Below are 23,406 nucleotides of genomic sequence, written 5' to 3'. Positions count from 1 at the left end.
GCATCATCAAGTAAAACCCAAAACCTCAAAATTATCTGGCCAAGGAAATTTATACATTTCATCACGCCATTGGTTTAAAGTTTAATCAAAGTATCAGAAGAAGCATTCTGCATTTGGTAGATTGCCATCCTTGATTTGTGTGTTGTAGGACAAGTGGAAAGAGCAGTGTTTGGTACATACCATGTAACAGATATCGTGCACTAAGATGGATATTAATGCTGGTGTGGAGGCCTGAAATAGTTCGGTAAAATGATCTCTTCTCTATACACAAATCTGAAATAGAAAGTTGTAGTTTTGTTCCTTGAAAATCATTATTTTGTTGATCATAAGATCATTGAAAGTTTATGATACAGTAATGGTCCATCACATCTTTGCCAACTGAAAATGAGTTACCCAGCTTCAGCGCACCTTTCAGTGCTGGGGCCATAGCCCTGCAGGTCACAGCTCAAATACAAATTCTAGTACTGTGTTAAGAGTGTGTTTCTACCCCTTATCTTTGCATGCAGCAAGTTCACTAACCAGCCTCTGGTTATATTCCTATGCCTCAGCTAATAAAGAAAAACATCATGTATTCCCTTTTAGCCATCTTATTGACCTATTCTACCATCTTTAAGAATCTATGAACATATACTCCAAGTATCCCTTGTTCAACCACACTAAGCAATATCCTCTCTTTCATTATGTGCTCCCTTCTCTGTTGCACTTGCCTCACACTTATCTGGATGAAATGCCATTCTTTCCATATGTCCTGATCTTTGATATTTCCCTGTCTAAAGCTTTCCTTCTTACTGTCAATCACATGGCCAATTTTATCTACAAACCTCTTTATCATACTCCCTATATTACAGATAAAATCATTAATATATTTAACAAAAAGCAAAGGATCAAGTACTAAGCCCAGTGGAACCCCTGTGGTTACAGTTTTCCAGCCACAAAAAAAAAATCTTGTCAATCACTAGCCATTGCTTGCTGCCACTGGGACAATTTCAGATCGATTTGCTGCTTCACATTGGATCTCAAAAGGTTTTTTTACTTTTTTTAGCCAGTTTGCATGATGAGATTTTTGTCAAAAGCCTTGCTAAAATCTGCATACTACCCCCATTGGCCCACCTTGGTAAAATTTTCAAACAAAATTCAATCAAGTCAGACACAGCCTTCCTTTAACAAAACCATACTGAAGGTTTACACTGCTCTTGTAGAATTAATTCCAATAATTTGAATGGTACTAAAGTTAAACTAACTGGCCTGTAATTAATCAATGTATCCCTCTCTAACTGATAGTAAAAGGTTAGCAGTCACTCTTGTTTTCAGGCCAGATTGGAAAATGATGGTCTGCAATTTCCTCCCTTGTCACATTTAATAACCTTGAAAGCTGGCCCTGACAATTCATCCACTCATTTCCACTAAATCATGTCTTAGTCTATATTTAGGCAAGGCCTATTTTACTAGAACCTTTACTTCCATTTTATCATTGTCCTTTTCCATAACCATGCTAAATATAATTGAATTACAAAAAAAAATGCACCCCCCCTCCCCCACCATCCACCCAGCTTCATTCACTAAAACAAAGCTAGACTCTTGCCCCCTTGTTAGGCTTGCCTAAAAATATTCTCCGATTGCAATTTGGAATTCTGTGCCCTTGTATTCAAATGATTGAAGTCCTCTATTATTACTGCCCTAGTGACTTTATAATTTTCAGAAAATGACCCAAATGATTTTTGCGATAACTTCCACATATTTAAAATATTGAAATCCCAATAATACTGAAAGATATTGGCTGATTTCATCTTAAATGGTTGTAGTTTAATCGATAAAATTTTAAACAGGTGAAATTAAATAGGTGCTGTTGTAACTGTTAATGCTGTCTGCAAAAGCGTTAGTTCATGACTAGAGTAGACTTAAAATATGAAAGTGCATTTACCTTGCAACCAATTGTAGAAGGTTCTTCCTATTTCGGTAGGGGGAGAAAAAAAGTCTAATTAAAATACTTAAACATGTTTTGATTTTAATATGAACAAAAGCAAGGTCACCGAAATGCTTAAGATCCCACTTTCCTTGTATGTTGGGCTTAATCCAGGGTTATAAAAGTGATAAACTTCCCTTCTCCCTGTCTTGCATCCCCATTTTCTCCAAATAAAAATCTCACTGCTAAAGAAATTCGCCCCTAAAACTACATAAAATATCTGTGGCATAAACTTCACCAGCAATGGCACTTGAGCAGACTTTTAAACTACATTATTAATCCAGTGAAATAAGATTAAAGCAGCCCCTATTCTGCCGTCCTGCTGGAATGGATTCCAATAGGACAGAGAAACTGTGACTTACTGATATTGCGGATTATGCAATATCTCGTGGAATTTTTGAGAGTGAATAGTATCACTGCTGCTGCTTCAACTACTAGGGTGTCTGCTGAGTTAGCTGAATGATGTTCTTAATATATCAAACCTTCAATATTGTTAACATTATTACTTTTGGAGAAAATTAACATCATTTTGTTTCCACTGTGATAATGGATTTACTTTTGCTGATATCACTATTAAATGTGCCACCATATCCATAATTGTCCTCTATCACACAAAAAAAGTTCCCAGACCCTTAATTTCATAATTTTTGTTGCTATTGCAGGCGGAAGCCCTATTTTAGCAAGCTATTAATAAAGCATTTCCATAGGTAACCCAACTCGGAAAGAGCTTCTTTTGTTTGAGAGGAAATTCTTAGTGTAACAAAGGAAGTTAACCATTTAAAAAAATGAATCCTGAAATGTGAAATAATCCACACATTTCAACTTCTTTGTGCTCAAGGTCAGTCTACGATGATAAATACCAAAAGATGAGAAAACTGCACGTCATTGCAGTGTCATAACTATTAGATGCCCACCAGCTCCAGAGATTTTCATGTGTGGAATTTTTTCTCCCCAAACTTGGCAAGTGAAGTAGACTATATGCCCTTCCTCACTGCTGCTTTTGTTTCCATTAAATACAAATTTTATATATGAATGAATGCATCCATGCCAAGGATAGCTGGGGGAAAGAAATCATTGATGAGAACTGGTGAATTTCCCTAAAATGGAAAAAAAAGATGCATTTGATTGTGTGTTAAATTGCATTTTTTAAAAAAAGATACAAAGTGTTGTTGCAATGCTCAAAGTCAGCATTGTAAAAACCATCCAGAACTGCAGATGTAAGCCTATGGCAGTAATATCCAAGACTGAGCAAAACGAATTACCTTCATCACCTGCAAAAGAATATACAAATTAAAAAGAATATTAAACCTTTTTTTAAATTGCATACATAAATGTAATCCGATTTCTAAATACCAACCACAAAGTAGTATTCACCCTCATCTCTACACTTTTATGCAGAATATTAGATATTGATATATAATAACAATCAACAGCATTTTAGGAATCCATTCAGCTTTCTGCCCCTGTGGGGTAATCATTTAAAAATAAATAATTTAGCCACTTCTGATAAGATATTCCAACCTGGAAATTGAATTAGAGAAGATCTATTTGTGCCTGTTTTTGTGTGTAAGTGCATAATATTCAATTTTTAGGCAAGTTTTGAAATGCTTATGCACAATTTCTGCTGAACTTGCCCATTGTGAGATTCACTCTAATACTCTTGTCAGGTTTGTATTGTGAGCATGCAGTGACATCATCAATGGTAAAAAAAATTGGATCAAAATGTGATTTACATTCTGCATTATTATCATATACCTCAATAAGCAGAACGTACTGATACTTCTATGATTGAAAAAGTGTTTCTCTGGGATATTGGTATTATGTACCGAAAATAATCCCCTATAATTTACAGTTTCCAAATCCCTCTTTGTAAGCCTGAAGCTACTACTGATCATGGACATTTGAGGCTACTTATGGCCATGGGATACTATCAGCTCATTCCACATTCGGAGTATGATATTAACTCCCTCCCACCCTTGTCTGATCTTATTCCATGACAGCCTTAGCAGAATGCTGCTGCTGATGGCTGTTTAGCGAGGAGCATTAACCTGTGAAAAGTACAGACTCAGTTTTACCATCTCTTAAAAAGGGAGTACGTCACAGTAATGCTTTTGATTTAATGCATCAAAAAAAAAAAGCATGAAATCCAGTTTATAGACTTCTGTGTGCTAATTATTTAGTGAAAGTCTCTTCTGATAGCCATCTTAATTCTTCATTATTTCCAATGTTTCTTTGTTACTAATTTGCCATTTTTGCTCAAAATGTAATTTTTGAAGTGGTCTTTTAGAGTCACACATTTTCTTTCTTCTAGTGAAAAAAGTCCCTGAAATTAGCAGCATCCACAAGTACAATCCTTCATTCTTCAGTGAATGTTTAGGATACATTGCTTTAATTGTTTCCACCACATATTATAATAACATGAAGAGCTGTGCATATAATTTCTTGTGACCTTATTAATATTTGCAAAAATAATTTTTGTCTGTGATAGTCAGTGTCCCTAAGCATTATACCCAAAATTCCAATTGCCCATTAGCATTTTCTATACATTTTCATTTTTTAAAAAGTTTAGAAGCTGCTAGATTAATTTTCTTCCATCCCTGAATTTTGTCATTTCCGTCATTCTTCTTTTCAGTATCATTTTCCTAAAATGAAGCAAGTTGCATTTCTGCAATGAGCTAATTCTATCGCCTATCTGCTCATCCCACTCATGTGCTAGGTCAGTCTCCTACATTTACTTCACTTTATCATGTTTTATGATTTGGTAGCAACAGCAATATTCAGTCAGTCCTTGGGCGCCAACATTCAGTTTCTTTATATTATGAGTGGAATATTTCCACTGACCATGTGCTAATATTTTCAGAATAAATCTCTTCATAAACTTTAATCAAAAGTCTTCTGAAAATCCTTCTATATATCTATTGCATCTTTTTTTAAACCTTGATAATAATTCTGATAAAATTAAATCACTATGAAGTGACCTTGCCAAATCCATGCTGCTACATCTAATTAGCATTTACCTTCCCGAATGTTTACTAATTCCATCATTCAAAGTCTTTGTATCAAAATAAGAAAATTTCTGAAATAATTTACTGGTTTATCCTAAGCCAGTCTGATATTAGCTCCCTTCAATCTAATGGCACCAATCTAGTTTATGAACAAACACAAGAATATACAAATTAGAAGCAATTGTAGGGCACTCAGACCCTCGGGCCTGCTCTGCCACTCCTGACCAGATTGTAACCTCACCTCTACATTCCTGGCAACCCCCAGAAATCTTTCACCCATTGCTTATTAAGAAACTACCTGCCTATGCTTTAAAAATATTCAAAGGCTCTGCTTTCATCACACTTTCAGAAAAAAGAGCATTTCAAAGACTGAGAGAAAAAAGGTTCACCTCATCTCTGCCTTAAATAGGTAAATCCTCTTTTTCAAAGAGTGGCCCACTAGGTCTATATTCTAGCAGAAGAAGAGACATCCTCCACACATCCATCCTGCAAGACACCTCAGGATAGAATGTTTCAATCATGTCTCCATTCACTCTAAATTCCAATGGATACAAGCCTATCCTATTTCAAAATTTCCTCATGACTCACCCCTACCAGATATTCACCTAGTAAACCTCTTGGAGCCGTTTCTGATGCGTTGACAACTTTCCTTGAGTAAAGAGGCCAATACTGTGTACCATACTTCAGACAAAATGCACTGAGTGCAGTCTCCCTACTTTGCACTCAATTTCCTCACAGTAAACAACAACATTCTGTTAGCTTTCCTCATTACTTGCTGTGCCTGCACACTAGTCTTTTGTGAATAATACACTAGAACATATAGAATCTTGCATCTCCAAGCCCTGCGATCTCTCATGATTTAGGTTATCTGCTTTACATTTTTCCTGTCAAGATGGAAAATTACACATTTCTACAGACTGTACTCAATTTGCCAGATCTTTTAATTCACTTAACCTACCTATATCCATTTGTGGCCTTCTTATGTCCTCTTCCTAGTTTGTTTTCCTACCACCCTTTATGCCATAGCAAATCTATCTAGCAACCATACCTTCAGTGCCTTCATCCAAATCATTTATGTAAATTGTAAAAAGTTGAGGCCCCAGCACTGATCCCTGTGACACACCATTCATTACATCTCGGGTAAATTATAGTTGCTGCTTGTCACGACCTCATCAACCTCCTTAACTATTCTGGATACAATCTGCACAAATTAGTTTACAACATCTGTCAAATTCTCTTGTCACAGTTCAGTACAAAAATAAATCAGCATTTTGAATATGTTTTGCCATTCTATCCATCACGGATGATCTGTGCTTGAACTCTTAATTCTTTAACCTTTGATATCCTTACCGACAATAACCCAATCAATCTTGTTTTAAGTTTCATTTGACTCGGCATATTGAAGGAGAACCTAATCCTAACCCATTCCAGATGATCAAGGCTATTGCATGGAAAAACTGCTACCTTAATTAATTCTTAACTGGACTAGCTCTAATTTTAAGATTATCCCCTCTTGTCCTGGATTCCCTACTGGAGAAAATAGTTTCATTCTATCCATCCCAGAAATTCCTTTAGTCATTTTAAGTATCTTGATTAGATCACTCCTCTACCCTAATCCCTTGAGCTTCCTAAATTTAAGTGAATATGCAATTTATTTAAATTCCATCCAAGGCCAAAATAGCTCTCCAGAACATTGGTGTTCAACCTTCAAACCAGTATTCCAAGCTAGGTCATCACTTCCTCACTTTTAGGCCTCAATCCACTTAAGGTAAATATTATTTGTCCTTGTGCATGAGTTTTTAAATGGATGCATTCTAATGGACACCTAAATCCCTTTGTTCCTTCCTCTCCATAATGGGCACAGCCCTCCCCGCCATTGAGGACATCTTTAAGAGGCAGTGCCTCAAGGCGGTGGCATCTATCATTAAGGACCCTCACCACCCACAACATGCCCTCTTCACGTTACTACCATTGGGAAGGAGATACAGGAACCTGAAGATCCACACTCAACATTTCAGGAACAGGTTCTTCCACTCTGCCATCAGATTTCCGAATGGTCCATGAACCAATGAAGACTACATAGTTATTCCTCTTTTGCACTATTTATTTATTTTTGTAGCTTATAGTAAATTTTTATGTCTTTCACTGTACTGCTGCCACAAAACAACAAATTTCACAACATATGTCAGTGATAATAAACCTGATTCTTGCCACGAGGTAAATATTCCAATTGGTCTTTTTCAGATCTAAAGCAATAAACCTTACACTAGTCGAGATTGTATTATTACTTTGTACCTCTGTTTTTTGAAAAGCATATTTAATTTAATTGGATAGATTTTGGATTGATTGTGATTTCATTAAAAAACCCGTGTTCTCCCTCTGATCTTTCACTGAACATTCTAACTATTGCCCCATCCCTAATGCAAGTTTTGTAATAAGTACTTTTAAGTTATGTGCTCAGAAATTCTACTATAGTTGTCAAAAACAATTCTAAATATAATAATGCAATTTATATTTAACTCACCTTTGCCAGGACCCAGTGGGTTGAATGGTCGTCTAATGGAGTTGGGCCTACAGTGAAAAGGGGAAATAAATAACTGCACAGAACTCTTACAGTAAAATGCTATTTAGTGATTTGAATGTATTTTATACAAGGATCAGGAGCATTACTGATGTATTACTTACTTAAAACAGTTTTCTTCATAGATACTATTCCAGATTTTCCATGTTTCTCTACCTTTATAGCCCGTATAACGTTCAGGGTTGAGAAGCAGGTCAACGTACTCAGCATCTGGAGATTGTTCATCTGAGGGACAAAGTTGCATTTTATTCAGGGTTTGGTTTTACTTCCATTTTAGAACAGTTCCTCTAAGCTGATTGCTAATTCCATTCAATTGCAAAGATAGGACAGTTTGACTTTTACACGTCTTGATGATATGTTATCAATACCATTCAACAAAGATGGAACCTCTTCCAGGAAAAGGATGACCAGAATCATTGATACTCTCTTGCTGAAAGACTCTCTGCAAAATCACTGGGCTTTGCCAAGTCCTATGATGCCTCCATTGCTCTAGGATGCAAACACAGAAGACATTGGGGGGTGGGGGTGGTGGGGTCCATAATGTACTCAGTTCCCTGGTTGTTTTTACATTACAACTAGTAGAATTCTTGGACGTTTGCAATCACCTTCACTACAAAATGTTTTAAGTCATTGAAGCTTTTCATTATTTTGCAAACATCTGAATAAGTGATGGGTGGCCCAAGGAAACGAGACTGTGTCCATCATATACAGTACAAGGTCAAATGTTCTTCCAGCTGTCCTAGCTAATTGCAAAAGGAATTCTGGTGTGCATCTTAAATGAATTATAAACATCTGCTGGTGGTGTCATTGCACAAATATAGCTGCAATAAACTCCTGTGTAAACACAGAATACAAATATTTATTCTAAAAATTAATGTCAAAATTAAACTCACCATCAATTTCACAGAAGTTGTCTGTGGAGTCATCGTGTCTGGTCCAGTCAAGCACTGCTTGCTTTGTTTCCTCACTGAAACGTTAAGATTTTTTTTTAAATGTTGTTGATCAAGTATGGTGTGGATTAGTAGAAATCGGTCAAATGATGAAAATAATAATCCTAAACTCTAAGGTTATGTGGACATGGATTGTGGTGATTGGCAAATTATCTGGCCCTTTGCAGCATAAGGCCCAAAAGATTTCAACTTACAGGCCTTGCCTGCATTGACCCTTTCAGTATCCCACCCAGATCCTGGCAGGAGTGCTAGCCAGCAGGCAGAAGAGGAATTTCAGGCAAAGGGGATTGTTGCCAAGAACCCAAAAATATCCTCCATGACACCCAGGTAAGTGTTTAGGAAGGAGGATAGGAAGCCATTTATGGTTGAGGAGGATGGCACAAGCCTAAACAAGAGAATCCCAAGGTTTCCTTACGGGGTCTGGAGGACACAACAATAATAATATGGCCCTTTGCCACCAGGTTGGCCAGCTGAGGCCTTAGGTTAAAATTGATGAGATGTGATCACAGCCAGTGTTCTATATTTAAAAGGAGGATTCTGGTTCTTTCTGGCAGTTGTCCCTCTGACCTCCCGAAAACAGTAGGTCAAACCTGCAATCCATAGGTGGCAGGGTTACAGAAGGTATATTACACACATTTGTCTCCTAGTCTGAGAGCATTGCTTTACTGAGTGGCTTGCCAAGTCATTTCCAAGTCAACCACTGAGGTTACACTTCAGCCAGACCAGGTAAGGATAACAGGTTTCCTTCCCAGACAGAGGCCAGCAAAACCAGATGAACCTTTCAACAATCCAGTTGTTACAGGTTCTTCATTACCCAATTTTTGTTGTTAATTTACTTAATCATTTAGCTTTTTTTAAAAAAAATGTTCCAGAAGTGTTGGAATTTAAACTGATGCCTCTGGATTGCTAGTGCAAGCCTCTTGGTACCAGCCAACAGGCTTATGCAATATGCTACCTCACCCTCCCAACTTTCTCCCAGTGGAAAGGGTTAAATCAGCATGTCATTTCACTTATAGTTTTTCTAGATTAGACTGCACACATTTCTTTGTGAACAACAATAAAATCCAGAGTGGAATTTAAGGACAAGTCCTTTGTGCCATTCAAATTACCTCAAAGAATTGTTAACAGCACCAAGCTTCTCAGCCTTTTCACATTCATGATCATGTTGAGAAATAGTATTTGCATCCTCGGTGTACTGAAAGGTCACAGAATTGCACAGTCAATATGCATCACAGTATCATAAAGTAATATAGAATACTTTCAAGGGTTTCACAATTACGTTTGTTCTCTGATTGTTCTCATTGGAAGCACAGTCAAAGAAATGTGCCGTTTTCCCCCATTTTCTCACAGTTGAGCATATAGGAGAGTAATATGCAACAATATTTACAAATAAAGTGTTCATTTCCAGGTTTATCCAGGTGCTTCCCTTGTTTTTACTCACTTTTCACTTGAGCTTACTACAATCTCGCAAGGTAAAGGAATTTCTGTGAATCTGAGACCTCTAAGTAAGGTATAGGGGAATAGACAGTGTGCTAATCACCGTAGTCTACATCAGATTCTAGTCCAGGTTAATAAGAAAAAGGATGTATGCCTCTAGCTAGAAGGGCATGCAAAATCAATTTTTACAAAACATTCTCTCCCTACGATAATGTTCATAAATTTCAATTAATTAAGAAAATTGAGCAGAACATAATCTCCTTTATAATGAGATATTTTCAGGTCTTATCTATTACAATGAACTTTTTAGCAAACCTAAAACACTGGAATGTTTCATTAAATGAATGGTGATTATAAAGGGAACAAGAGTTTTAGGTAGCTTGGATATTAACAGTACAGTGATCCTTAAGGTCACTGAATGCAGTTAAAAATACAAATATCATAACACTAGAATGGTTCCTTTATTCGCACTAAAATCCAGGTTCAAAATAAATTTTGCTTAGAACAACCGGAGGAATATATGCTTAACAAGTCAAACTCCAGTGGACATAGAACTCTTTCTCTGTAATGCAAAAGCTTTCACAAATTCCAGTAATTCTAGTCATAGAATTGTACAGCACAGAAACAGACCATTTCACCCACCATATCCATGCCAACCATTTTGACCACCTAGGTCTATTTCTTTCTACACCTTGCCCATAAGTGCCTGGCTAAATGTCTCTTAAAATTAGTGATTGTATCTGACTCCACCACTTCCTCTGCCAGCAAGGGCGGGATATCAACCACTGTGTGCGTAAAAAAAACCTTCCCTCACATACCCTTTAAAACGCCTTCCTTTCACCTAAACCTATACCCTCTTGTTTTTGATCTCCCTACCATTGAAAAACAATTCTGACCATCTACTGTATCGATGCCTCTTATAATTTTAGGTACCTCTATCAGGTCACCCCTTGGCCAATCTCTAAACGTTTGCGCTCCAATCTCTCCCTATAACTAAAGTCCTCTAATCCAGGACACTCTGGTGAATCTCCTCTGCACTCTCTTGTCAGTGCAACCATACCCTTCCTATAGTGTCGTGACCAGAACTGCACACAGTACTCCAATTATTATAATGCGAATGTATATGCCCATTACTGATTGTTAAGCAGGCTTTAAATCTGGGAAAGAAACAAACAGGGATTGGCTGCTCCAAGGAGAACCAGGGAGAATTACAAACATTATTCAGGTTTTAGGAGAAATTTTGCCAGCTCACAGGCACTGGAAAAAGATTCATAGAGTTTATTTGTTAAGAAATAGTGTCAGGATCTGGAGCTTTGGGACCAAACTCATGGAGAATGCAAAAATGTTGGCAATGTACCATGATCTGGGAATATAGTGGATGAATGTAGTTATTTGCAGTTAGGCAGGTGGTTCTAAGTTACTGAAGTACAGGCATGCAGAAACAAAGACATCAGAACAATGGACAGGGACAGCTTGGATATTTGGGGAAGTGGTTGCCTGTCCCGGACTGCAGGGATAGTAGAGAAGGAACTTTAAGCATTAGCAGAAGTGGACTTGGGATATATTTGTGATTTCTGGTGTTATGGGGGTTATTGAGAACTTGTACAAACCTTTAGAGTTTGGCACACATAGCTGATAATAGGCTGCACTGGTCAATTAGTAACAGCTGGTGCACTCGGCAAACAGTAAATTGAATCAAGTAATAGAGCAAACTGATACTCAGGTTGATGAGAGAAATACTCTTGAGAGCAGATCTAAAGAGAGGGTTGGGAAGATGAAGAGCAGAGCTGGAATTTACAGAGTTCAGGAAAGGAGATTAAAAATACAAAATAAAAACAAAAATAGGAATGTGTCATGGGAAAATTAAGTGTAGGGAAGAACAATAGAAGATTTAAGCCTGACAGTAGCATTAAAAATTACTCTGATAAAAAGGGTGATAGTAGGAAGTGTTAACTTTAATCAAAAAGCATTATACTTCCTGACCTGTAGGGTAGTTCCAGCCTAGTCTGCCTTTATTTCAGATTTCCAGCACCTGCAGTGTTCAGATTTCACAATTCCAGCATTCTGAACTTTTTCCCCTTCTCACTCTCCTATTGACACATCCTCAGACAGTTCAGCCTTTACATCCTCTCTCAGCCTGCACAACCACCACACAAGTCATTCACTGTTTCCTGGCCTTTATTCTTCCACTCCTCCCATTTCTCTGCAACTTAAAACACATTTGCTTTCTAATTTTTCTCAGGTTTTGATGAGAGGGCATTGATCCGAAACATTAACTTGGTTTCTCGCTCTACAGATGCTGCTTGAACTACCGAACATTTCCCACATTTCTATGTAATGATAACCTTGTAGGATGTAGGAGGTACACAAGCACGTAGGTCCTTCACTTTTCAATTGATCACGTTCTAACATTGGAAATTATTGATGATTATTATGAGAGTATTTACATTTCATCAACCTTCATATCTACATTGCTATGAAACTGTAAATCATTCATCTTAATACATGTTTAGGTGTACTTAAAAATAATTAGGTCCACTAAATGAAGACAAGGAATATATTTTCAAATTACAGATAGGAGGGGTATACAAGTGAGGGATTTACATTTTAGCACTGAAATAATGATCCAGCAATCCACAAGGAAATATAAAGAAAGTGTGGGAATATGGGATTGAGGTTGAGATTTGGTTCTTAAGTGGGAGAGGTTGATGGGGACCTGTAAATTGAGAATATAGAAAGGGGAAGAGAAGTGTAGGAACGATGTGGTAGTAGTGGAGTTGCTGGATACAGAAGAGAGGTATCTTAATGTGGTCTTTCAGATGAAATAGATGTAGAATCAATGGATGAATAGGAGAAATAACAGAAGGAATTGCAGGTGGGAGAAAATTCAGCTTGCATGTGTACTTGTGGCATCTGAAACTAGGTCACTGGTGTTTACTTCAAATATTATTCTGTATAACAAATTAAACTCCAATCACACTACAAATGAATAACTCTGCACAATACCCTGCCAGTCTGAACAACAATATCATCTATCGACTTGTATCAAAATAGTGACTGAGTCATCTGTAATTGCTCTGAGTTCTGAATTCAGATACTTGTCGTGCAAGATTTTTGACATGAAAACTAGACCAAATGGTGCAATTCAAAACCAGTGGAAAAGAACCTAGCATATAACAAGAGTTTTATATCTATCTGGATCTGTAAATACCATTGCTGTCCTGTTGCTTTATTCCTGGCATTGATAATCTTATAATCATTGGGTATTCTGACAATCTATTCATTATAATCTTGCACAAAATTAAAGCATTTCGTCTTAGGTTCTCCATAACTCAATGGCAGCAGTTCAGGAAGGCAGCTCACCACCATCTTCGAGGGTAACTAGATGTGGGCAATTAATGATGATTTTACCAATAATGCCTCAAAAATTAATAAACAAACACTTAATCTAGATTTAGAACACCATATTGGGGTTAAAATAGAGTTTGAATGAAAAAGGTATTTTAAAATTTAAGTAGTACAATGCAGAATGAAATAAAATTGAAATTATTGCAAATATACCTTAAAGCTTTCAGATCTAATTCCTGCCGGTAGATCACTCTGCAGAAAAATAAATAATAATGCATTTTGTAAAATAAATTCTAATGGAAAATATGCCAATTGAATGTCCCGTGAGAAATAAATGCAGTTTTTTTTAAAATGACGGATTATAGATTTTCCATAAATTATCAAACATTGGTTAAATAATTACATGGGATCCCAGATATTGTTTCTCCAGTCTTTTCTTTCCCCTAAATTTACTTTACTCCCTTTACTTGGTACATAAATTTATTTATTTATTACAGAAGAGATTATGATCTTACTGGCTCACAAGGTTTAACAGCACAATCCCTCAGACCACAGTGGCTATTATCTGACCAGAAGGGGCAAGGCTTCTTTAAATTGACCTGGAAAAGTTATAGAAACAGTTCAAGTATACCAATCTCATTAAATAATCAAAAGACTTGCATATAAACATTGCAGAAGGTACAAAGGAGTTTACCTTATAATACCTGAAGTAGTCACTTTTGAGGAGCTCTTGTACTTTGGGGAATAGCTTGTTGTTTAATTCTTGAATAGTTTCAGCATCACAAGTGCAGTCTTCAAGGTATCCAGCTACCTATAGTTAAAGTTAATTAATGAATATAGCTTTGCAACCCGCAAATGTTCTGAAGTAGTCAATGCCCAGAGAATGGATGCTCTTTTCACTTTGCTTTCCCAATCAAAATCTCTCAGAGGCTCAAAGACAGCTACAGCTCAAAGATAGCAGAATACTCCTACCTTCACCAAAGCTAAGTGGTTTATCCAAGGTATTGGAACAATCATGGTCACAGTCTTAATACTTGGTAGGAAAGTGTATAATTGAACTTAACTGAGATATAATACTAAAGATCTTCTCAAAAGAGAAAAACAACAGTTCAATGATATAATGAGAATCACAGCACACAGTCTTAAGGTGTTCGGCAAATGGGGACTGAGGGTGATGGAAGGAAGCACTTTTTCCACATTGAAATTAGTTATGATTTGGGATTTGCTGCCATGAAAAGATAGTGGCAATAAAGCCAACAGTGACTTTCGCAAAGGAGAAAGAATCTTCAGGTCTACAGTGAAAGAACCAGGACTGGAAATAACTGGATTGTTCCTATAAAAAGCTATCACAAATCTGCAGCTAGGTCTGCAGTGAGAACACATTTAACCCAGAGTAAACTAACATGAAAAGGGTGAGGCAACTGTTCAGTTAAGGCTGTTTCATAACTTTATTCAGAAAAAAAAATGATCAAGCTTCCTATCGAAATGCAAGATGAAACATTTGAAACAAGCTGTGAGCTGACACAAACACAGTTCACCGAAGTTATGGATGCACTAACCAAAGAAGCTGGAGTATTCAGGTCAAACAATGTCATGTTCTTATTTGTATTTTACTGTTTGACTGTCCATCAAACTTGTGGTCAGACTGCTAACAAGATTTGAAAATCAACATGACATAGTTCCACTGAATCTGGATCTGCTCTCACAGGTTTTAGAAAGGTAAATCTCGTTGTTGCAGCTAAACTAAAGCTCATTCAGCCAGAATATGGATACCCAGAGCTTTCCCTGTTGAAACATTTTTGTGTAATAATGGTGAAACATTAAGCAGAATGGAGCATTTCATTGAAGTAACAATGAACTAATTCACTGAGATAATCAAAGCAACCACTTTATGGATTTAGAACAGCATGAAAGATTAAGTGGTACAGTCAAAAGTGCGTGTGTCGGGTGAGAGGTTGAGTCAATTAATTGTATGTTAGAAAAGATGTGTTTATTAGCAGACCTCAGCAAGTTGCAGTGAACTGCAGACAGATTTGATCACCATATGTATGGAAACAAGCTCCTCTGAGTGAATGCCAAGGTGAGTGGTGATTCAAGTTTAAGAGTTAAAGAGAATTGCATTTATGATTACAGTGAATTAAAAGGAGAGAGCGTTAGTGTTTGTATGATCCAATAAACTATTCAAAGAACATGGAGGTGTATGATTTATGAGCCTTGACCAGTTTTCACCCACTCAGATGAGTTCAGTTAAATTCAGGCTTTATATTGGTGTGGGTTCAGTTACCACAAGAGCCTAATGGTCTCCTGCTGTGCTATAATAATTTTATGTGCTCTTAATTCTCAGCCTTGTAACTAGCACCAATAGTTCCTCACAATCATTTTCCTTCTACACCACCACAGATGTCTTGTAATCCTTATTCACAGTCATCCATCTAATGTAGCCTCACTACTGCCAGAGAATTGCCATTTCTGATTTTTATAATACAATATACATCAACCTCCACCCACATTCCCCTCCAAACCAAAATCATTCCTCCTGTGTGGTACAGAGGGGTAAAGAATAGGGGGTAAAGAGTTATTTGTTTGAGAAGGGGAATGATAGCAGAAAGGAGAAGGTAGGTAAATAAATATTGTCAGCTAACAAGGAGGTCAAGATGGGATATTGAATAGGGTTGTGGGAACAGGGAGTGGCCTCATGGATAAGATGAGATCATGTTTCCAAACTTACTACAAAACCTCTTATCTATGCAAGTTATAAGACTTCTTCCTACTCTGTGCACTTTCTAAAAATGACTCAGAGCATTTGCAAACTTGTCATCATGTTTGACTGCAAAATGAGCTTTACACTGAATATTTGCATTCTTTCTTAAGAGGGCCTGCTTCCACCATTGTAACATGAGATTCTGCTCTTGCCTCAACTCCTCTGCTTTTGAAACTTTCATTTATGTCTTTTAACCTCAAGATTTAACTATTCCAATGCCCTCCTGGCTCTCCAACATACAGCTAAAATTATCCAGAACTCTTATGCCTATGCCCTGACCCATGGCACAGGTCTTGCTAACCTTGCATTTGTGCTGGCTGATGAACACTGGTTTCCAGATAAGTAGTGCCTCAGTTTTAAAATTCTCATTCCCCCCCCCCCCCCCCTCCATTTTAAAATTCCTACTTGGACTTACCTTCTGAATAACTGTGGCCCTCCAATGCTAGCCTCATGATCATCCTTAAATCCAGATCACTTCTCCATTAGAAGTAATGCTCTCATCTAGCAAGGCCCTGGAATTCCCTCCCTAAACCTCCCTGTGTTTCTCCGTTACCTCAGGATTCTCCTTTAATCCTACCTTCTCAGCCAAGCTTTTAGCCACCTGCTCTTGTACCCCCCTATGTGGACAGGTATCAAATTTGTTTGCTATTGCTCCTGTGAATTGCCTTAGGATGTTGCAGTAAGCTAAACTTGCAACAGGAATACATGTTGCTGACTTAGTTCTCCTTCAAACTGCCTATACATGTCCAGATGTCTAAAATGAGACTACTAAAGACTAGTGTAGTGCAACAGATTACTGCAGAATCAAAGCATAACTTTTTCCATCAGCAGCAGGCTGCCTGATCTTAAAGATAACACTCATAGTTTGATTTTTTTTTAAAATAGACTGGCTGTTAGAAAGACCATATGCAACATTTCTCAATGGTGAAATGTAAGAGACTGGAAAAAATTGCTAAGTATTTCATTTAACGAAAGGAGAGCCCTGTCTATACTCTTGGTGGTCATTAACCCCATCTCCACTGGAATTTGAATTTCTCTTAAAAATCTAACCACAGCAGAAATGGAGGATTGGGGATAAAGTGAATCCTGTCATTATACTTGTACATATTCACTGAAAGTGCTGGCTTATCACTCCAGCTCCATAAGGTAGCATGGATGTGGGGAACTGACATTTGAGTGTATTCATCTAAATTAAAAAATAGACATATACAATAAAATGTTTAAATTCATTGCTGTAAACCATCCTTCTGTCAAAACACAGTTTGGAAATGTGTCAAGCAGAACATTTTCACATCACAACTGCTTGAAAGCATATTGCCCAAGGAAAGGACTTTGAGCTAAATTATAAGCAGAAGTTCAATGGCAATAATCTTTTAGTTAATCACTTATATTAGCATCTTAGGAAGGAAAAAGCCACTGAGGTGATACTGGGTCTACAGCAAGTGAGGATATTGACCAACCATATGTTCACCCCATTTGCTGAGCTGAAGGTGGATGGTAAATTTATAGACAAAACAACACTTAAAAAAAAAATCACAAGACTCTGGTGACATTTGTATATTTTGATGTTATTCAAGTTGATAAAATATAATTAGTGTTCTCAGGCTATTCTTAGGGTGTTATTTTTAAATTAAATATTTTTAAATGTAACTTTTTACTTTAAAATCAAGCAAAAAATTTTGTTTTTTTTGCAGTTAAAAGTTGAAAATCATGAACAATCTTGCAGTAATTAAACTTTAGCTTGCTAAAATTTTGATATAATATTTTTGCTCCATATCACTAGGACTCTACTAGACAAACAAATTGGAAAACAAGATTCATAGCAGTGAGTTCTTCTCACTACCATTTTGTTAAATAAAAAAGAAAGAATATCTCTATTAACAAAATATAGAGTATGTCTCCAACCAGTGTGCACTATCTAAAATATGGGTTGTGTTTGAGTCAAAGTACTACAGCACAGAAACAGGCCCTTCGGCCCACCTAGTCCATGCTGACCTGATCTTCTGCCTAGTCCCATCTACCTGCATCCGGACCATATCCCTCCAAACCCCTCCCATTCATGTACCTATCCAAACTTCTCTTAAATGTTACAATTGAACCCGCATCTACCACTTTTGCTGGCAGCTCGTTCTACACTCACTCCACCCTCTGAGTGAAGAAGTTTCCCCTCAGATTCCCCTTATATATTTCACCTTTCACCCTAAACCTCGGACCTCTAGTTCTAGTCTCATCCAACCTTGGGGGATAAAGCCTGCATGCACTTACCCTATCTATACTCCTCATAATCTTGTATACCTCTAAGATCACCCCTTATTCTCCTCGCTCCAGGGAATAAAGTCCTAACCTAGTCATCAAGGTCAAGATAATTCTGGTTTTCAAATATGCATGGTTAAGTGTTCCTTAAAGGAACTTACATTCAAAGTGATTTATTAAACATAAATAAATGGAGGTGCTTTTTGACTTTCTGATGAAGTAAATTCACTAACATACCCTATTACCTTAATAATCTACATATTATCCACATTAAGGATCAGACTCAAATAGAATAATTATGCTCATTTTTTCTTGGAAATTTACAGACATACCACTGAAAAATTGCCCAGTCCAAATTAACATCTCTGAGCTAAGACTTCTTTTTGATATTCACTGTGTGGTGTATTAATGATTTGATAAATTACTAGCCTACAGCAAGTTCTAGGCTTTACAATTCCAACCTTAATTTATGCTGTTAGATATTTGAGAGTTGCTCAATAGAGTATTAATAAGACCAAGAAGACAGCCAATTAATAGAGTTAAAGTGAAGGTTCAGTTTGTGCAGCTTCCAAATTCAATTCTGAGTTTAATTTGGGTTTGCTGATCTGGCAATAAATATTGAAATTGGCTTTAGTGGTTTGGACTACCATCTGTCAAAGAACAGAAATGTTGAAAAATTTTTGACACAGAAGGTAGCTACTCAGCTCAATGTGTCTTCACTGATCAGGAAAAAAGGTTACCTTACCAAATCTCACCCTGGAGCACTAGGACCATGACCTCGCGAGTCAAGGTTCTTCAAGTGCACATCCAAGTACTGTACATTTTAAATGTTTGAGGGTTTCTGCCTCTGCTACCCTTTCAGCCAATTGCTACTGCTCTCTGGGTGAAAATGTTTTCCGTCATCTCCTTTCTAATTCTTCAATCAATTACTTTAACTCTTTGCTAAGGGAAATACATCCTTTCTATTTACTCTATGGAGGTGGCTTATTATTTTGTACACCTCAATTAAATCTCCTCGCAATCTCTTCAGTTACTAAGAAAACAACCTTAACCCATCTAATCTTTCCTCATAGCTACCATTTTCCCATACCATTGAGAATCGCCTCTGTAGAGCAATCACATCTCTCCTGTAATTCAGTGCCCAGAACTGAGTGCAGTACTCAAGCTGTGATCTAATTTGTGCTGTAGGTAGTTCCAGATTAACCTTTATGCTCTTGAATTCTATGCCTCAGCTAATATAGGAAAGCATCACTTTGCCTTTCTAACCATCTTATCAACCTATCCTGGTACATTTAGGATCTGTGGACAGGATCACTAATCCTCCACACATCCCAGTAATCTCCCATGTTTTGTGTATTCCCTTGCCTTTTTTTTGCACCTTCCCAAATGTATTACCTCAACATTTCTTTAGAGAAAATGCCATTTGCCATTCTTTGTTCAATTGACCAATCCATTGAAGTCCTCCTGCAGTCTAAAGCTCTCCTCCACAATTTCAACAACATGGCTGATTTCTGTAGCATCTGCACTCTTTATCAAGGTATCCGCATTAGTGACCATATCATTATAGTATGCTACGGGAAGCAAAGGAGTGAGTACTGGGCCATGAAATCCTTTCGAAACAACTCACTTACCAACAGGCCAATCCTAGCACACTTCCTTATTTAAAAACTAAATTCTGGTTACTGGCACCAGGATTTAAAAGTTATACTCTCTGTGATTTTCAAGGCTCCAGGGATCTTGTGTATTTAATGGAAAAAACTATGTCTAAAGGTTATTGTATCAATAATGGAGTGTATTCATGACTGCTAAATACATCCAGCAAATACATTGACCCTTGCTGCTGAGCTGGTTTTTGTTCCAATTTGACACTGTCCATTGGATTCCATGGATTTTCAATTTTTGGATCAATCTCTCATGTGGGATTTTGCACAAGTCCATGTAGACTACATCAAACACCCTGCCCTCATTGCCCCTCTTTGTTATCTCCTCAAAAACAAATATAATCAGGATCTTCCCTTAATGAACCCACGCAAACTGTGCCTGACCTTTCTGTGCATTTCATCATCAAGCTTTACAGCACCCTTTATAATTGACTCCAATAATTTGACCAGCACTGAATTTAAATCTAATCAGCCTGCAATGATTCGCGTTTTAAACTAGAGCAAAGCATTTGGAGCTCTCCAACCCTCCAGTACCACCCCTGTACCCGAGCCAGATTGGAAAATGATGATTAGAGCCTCTGCAATTTCCTCTCTTGCATCTTCAAATATCCCGGGATATATTTCGTCCCGGCCTGGTGAAATATCTACTTATCATTACACGGGGCTTAAAAAAAAAGCCGCGTGTTTAACAAATTTTAGGGATTTGCCAGCGACGGGTCCACCAGCACGAGTTAATAAATCTGTAGTTTTCCCACTAAACGTGTGAGCTTCTTGGATGCATCTGCTTCAAATGAATGAAAATCAAATGAGGGGCAACATTGAAATTCTGGCGCCCGTAACTGTAATGTCAGAGTTCTTCGGCGAATGGGTGCAGTGCATCTGGGCCATCGAATCACACCACATGTAACAGGTTAGATCAACCAGTCTCACTGGATGAAGCAGTGAGTTTACTGAGAGGCCTCGAGGGATAAAAAGTCACTTTGTGTGTGTGTGTGTGTTTTTACAGTATGACCTAGATGTTGTAAAGTACCCCAAGGTTGCAGATGTCGCTACCCACGACAATAATTTTTTTTTCTAACACTCGCCATCTAGCTACCATCTGCAATGAAAAATCTCCTTAGCCAAAGAATTCCTAGTAATTTGTAACTGGATCACTGTAAACGTTCAGGTGGGTACAGGCTTCTCGCGATTGTTTTGGTGACTTAGACTTGACGGTAAATTTCAAAGTGTGTCCTGCTAAACTAGGGAATGTAACTTCACTCACTAGGACTGAAGCAACTTGACAATTAGTAAATTTTCTATCGCGCACCCTTTGATCCCCATTCAGACCGAGCTGTAACTACACACGAAAGGCCCATCCGCTGTGGCTGATGTATGTTTCGCCTCGAATCCCGACCGAGATTCGCCCGGTCACGTCGGACCGTCTACGTGCTGAAAGCACCGGTCACATCTCGGAAGGAGACCACAAAAGCAATTTCAGAGCCTGTTGCACGCAGACTCCAACAATAGAAACATTTTCAGAGCAGAAGAGGTCGCACACCAGCAGACTAAAATCCAGCGATTTAGACCCCACTGCAGGAAACACCCCTCCAAGAATGGCAATAAGACCAACAACGTTCTACGCCCCTTTAATCAAATTGCACAATCGCGCTAAATAAACACGGTTTTCTGAAAATCACTCTGTTACCTGATGGCAATGTGCCTGATCGCACGACTGCTCCTTTGAAACAGTGTCCTGTGTACCCTGGTGTGGAAACATACAGAATAGCATCAAAAAGATTGAAGTCAACATCATTAATTATTCTTGGCCCGGACGGTAACTGCTCCAATCCAAATTCTACAATATATAACTGCCGAGAGAGCCAACGTCCACCGCGAGCACAGAAACTTGACTCATTGAAGGTTTCCTTTTAAAGCCGAGGCCCCGCCTTCTCGTAAATTTCACTTTACTTCCTTGTGTGCAACACCAAACCTGCACGTTGCAATAATCTCAGGTTAAATGTATCAAAGTCCACTGGCGTCACATTTTAATTTTACAACAGTGTCTGAATTGCGCCTAATTGTTTAACTTGCCGAATGTTGTGAAGTGCCCAGTTGTGTAAATGGATGCGGGAGACAGGAAGGGGGACTTCCTTTAAACATTTTGAGGACGTGTATTACGTGCACGCCAGTCTCCAAGTTTCAGAAATTACGCTCGAAGTGGACGAAATGAGTCTTTTTAAAAAATATTTGATTTACACGTATTCAATCTGATGTGTCATGCGGTAAAACTAGGGCACAAACCTACATGATGTATTAGTAAATACACTCGAGGTTTCCTTGGTATATCAAAATGGGCTACAGCAATTTGCTGGCACGCCTGTAACTGAGCGTACTATGTTAACCCAACTCCCAGGGAGTTAGATTGAAATATACCAGTTTTGGCTTTTCATCCAGATGAGGCAGATTCTCAGAAGAACATTAGCTTGCTAGTTATTAGTTAAACAATAATTGATACATCTATGGCATGCCGACATTAAAGGCTATCACTGAACTATTGCAGCTGTTTTAGAACATAGAAGAACATAGAAAAACTACAGCACAATTCAGGCCCTTCGGCCCACAAAGCTGTGCCGAACATGTCCCCACCCTAGAAATTACTAGGCTTACCCATAGCCCTCTATTTTATTCAGCTCCATGTACCTATCTAACAGTCTCTTGAAAGACCCTATCGTATCAGCCTCCACCACTGTTTCCGGCAGCCCATTCCACGCACTCACCACTCTCTGAGTAAAAAAACTTACCCCGATATCTCCTCTATATCTACTCCCCAGCACCTTAAACCTATTGTCCTCTTGTGGCCACCAATTCAGCCCTGGGGAAAAGCCTCTGACTATCTACCCTATCAATACCTCTCATCATATTATATACCTCTATCAGGTCCCCCTTCCTCCTCCGTCTCTCCAAGGAGAAAAGGCCAAGTTCCCTCAACCTGCTTTCATAAGGCATGCTCTGCATTCCAGGCAGCGTCCTTATAAATCTCCCCTGCACCCTCTCTATGGCTTCCACATCTTTCCTGTAGTGAGGCAACCAGAACTGAGCACAATACTCCAAGTGGGGTCTGACCAGGGACCTATATAGCTGCGACAATACCTCTCGACTCCTAAATTCAATTCCCCGATTGATGAAGGACAATACACCATATGCCTTCTTAACCACAGAGTCAACCTGCTCAGCCGCTTTGAGCATCCTATGGACTCGGACCCCAAGATCCCTCTGATCCTCCACATTGCCAAGAGTCCTATCATTAAGACTATATTCCGCCAACATATTCCACCAATATATTTGACCTACCAAAATACTTTGAAGAAACTCGGTGTGAAAGTGTTTGACCATACTATCCGTTTACGCAGGGATCAAACTTAGTTCGTGAAAATGGACTGGCAGTATGTTCTGGCTTACATTGGT

At 38.1% G+C, this 23,406-nt stretch overlaps 1 protein-coding gene across 1 annotated transcript in view; it reads right to left on the bottom strand.

The window, feature by feature from the left end:
• The window catches only part of ero1a (endoplasmic reticulum oxidoreductase 1 alpha), a 30,876-nt gene extending 8,868 nt beyond the window's left edge, over positions 1-22,008 (bottom strand). The window contains exons 1-11 of the mRNA XM_052013664.1: positions 21,647-22,008; positions 13,979-14,095; positions 13,800-13,883; positions 13,498-13,536; positions 9,609-9,694; positions 8,443-8,516; positions 7,654-7,774; positions 7,489-7,539; positions 2,946-2,957; positions 1,922-1,944; positions 181-273 (exon numbers count right to left, since the gene is read on the bottom strand). Of these exons, the coding sequence (XP_051869624.1) occupies positions 181-273; positions 1,922-1,944; positions 2,946-2,957; positions 7,489-7,539; positions 7,654-7,774; positions 8,443-8,516; positions 9,609-9,694; positions 13,498-13,536; positions 13,800-13,883; positions 13,979-14,095; positions 21,647-21,754 (808 nt within the window). The 5' untranslated portion in view covers positions 21,755-22,008. The remainder of the gene's footprint in view (positions 1-180; positions 274-1,921; positions 1,945-2,945; positions 2,958-7,488; positions 7,540-7,653; positions 7,775-8,442; positions 8,517-9,608; positions 9,695-13,497; positions 13,537-13,799; positions 13,884-13,978; positions 14,096-21,646) is intronic.
• Between the last annotated feature and the right edge of the window lie 1,398 nt (positions 22,009-23,406).

This window comes from Pristis pectinata, chromosome 1, assembly GCF_009764475.1.
Source record: "Pristis pectinata isolate sPriPec2 chromosome 1, sPriPec2.1.pri, whole genome shotgun sequence".
In the NCBI taxonomy this organism is placed as follows: Eukaryota; Metazoa; Chordata; class Chondrichthyes; order Rhinopristiformes; family Pristidae; genus Pristis; species Pristis pectinata.
Note: the sequence above shows the minus strand (reverse complement) of the source record. Positions and strands in the feature narration are given on the sequence as shown.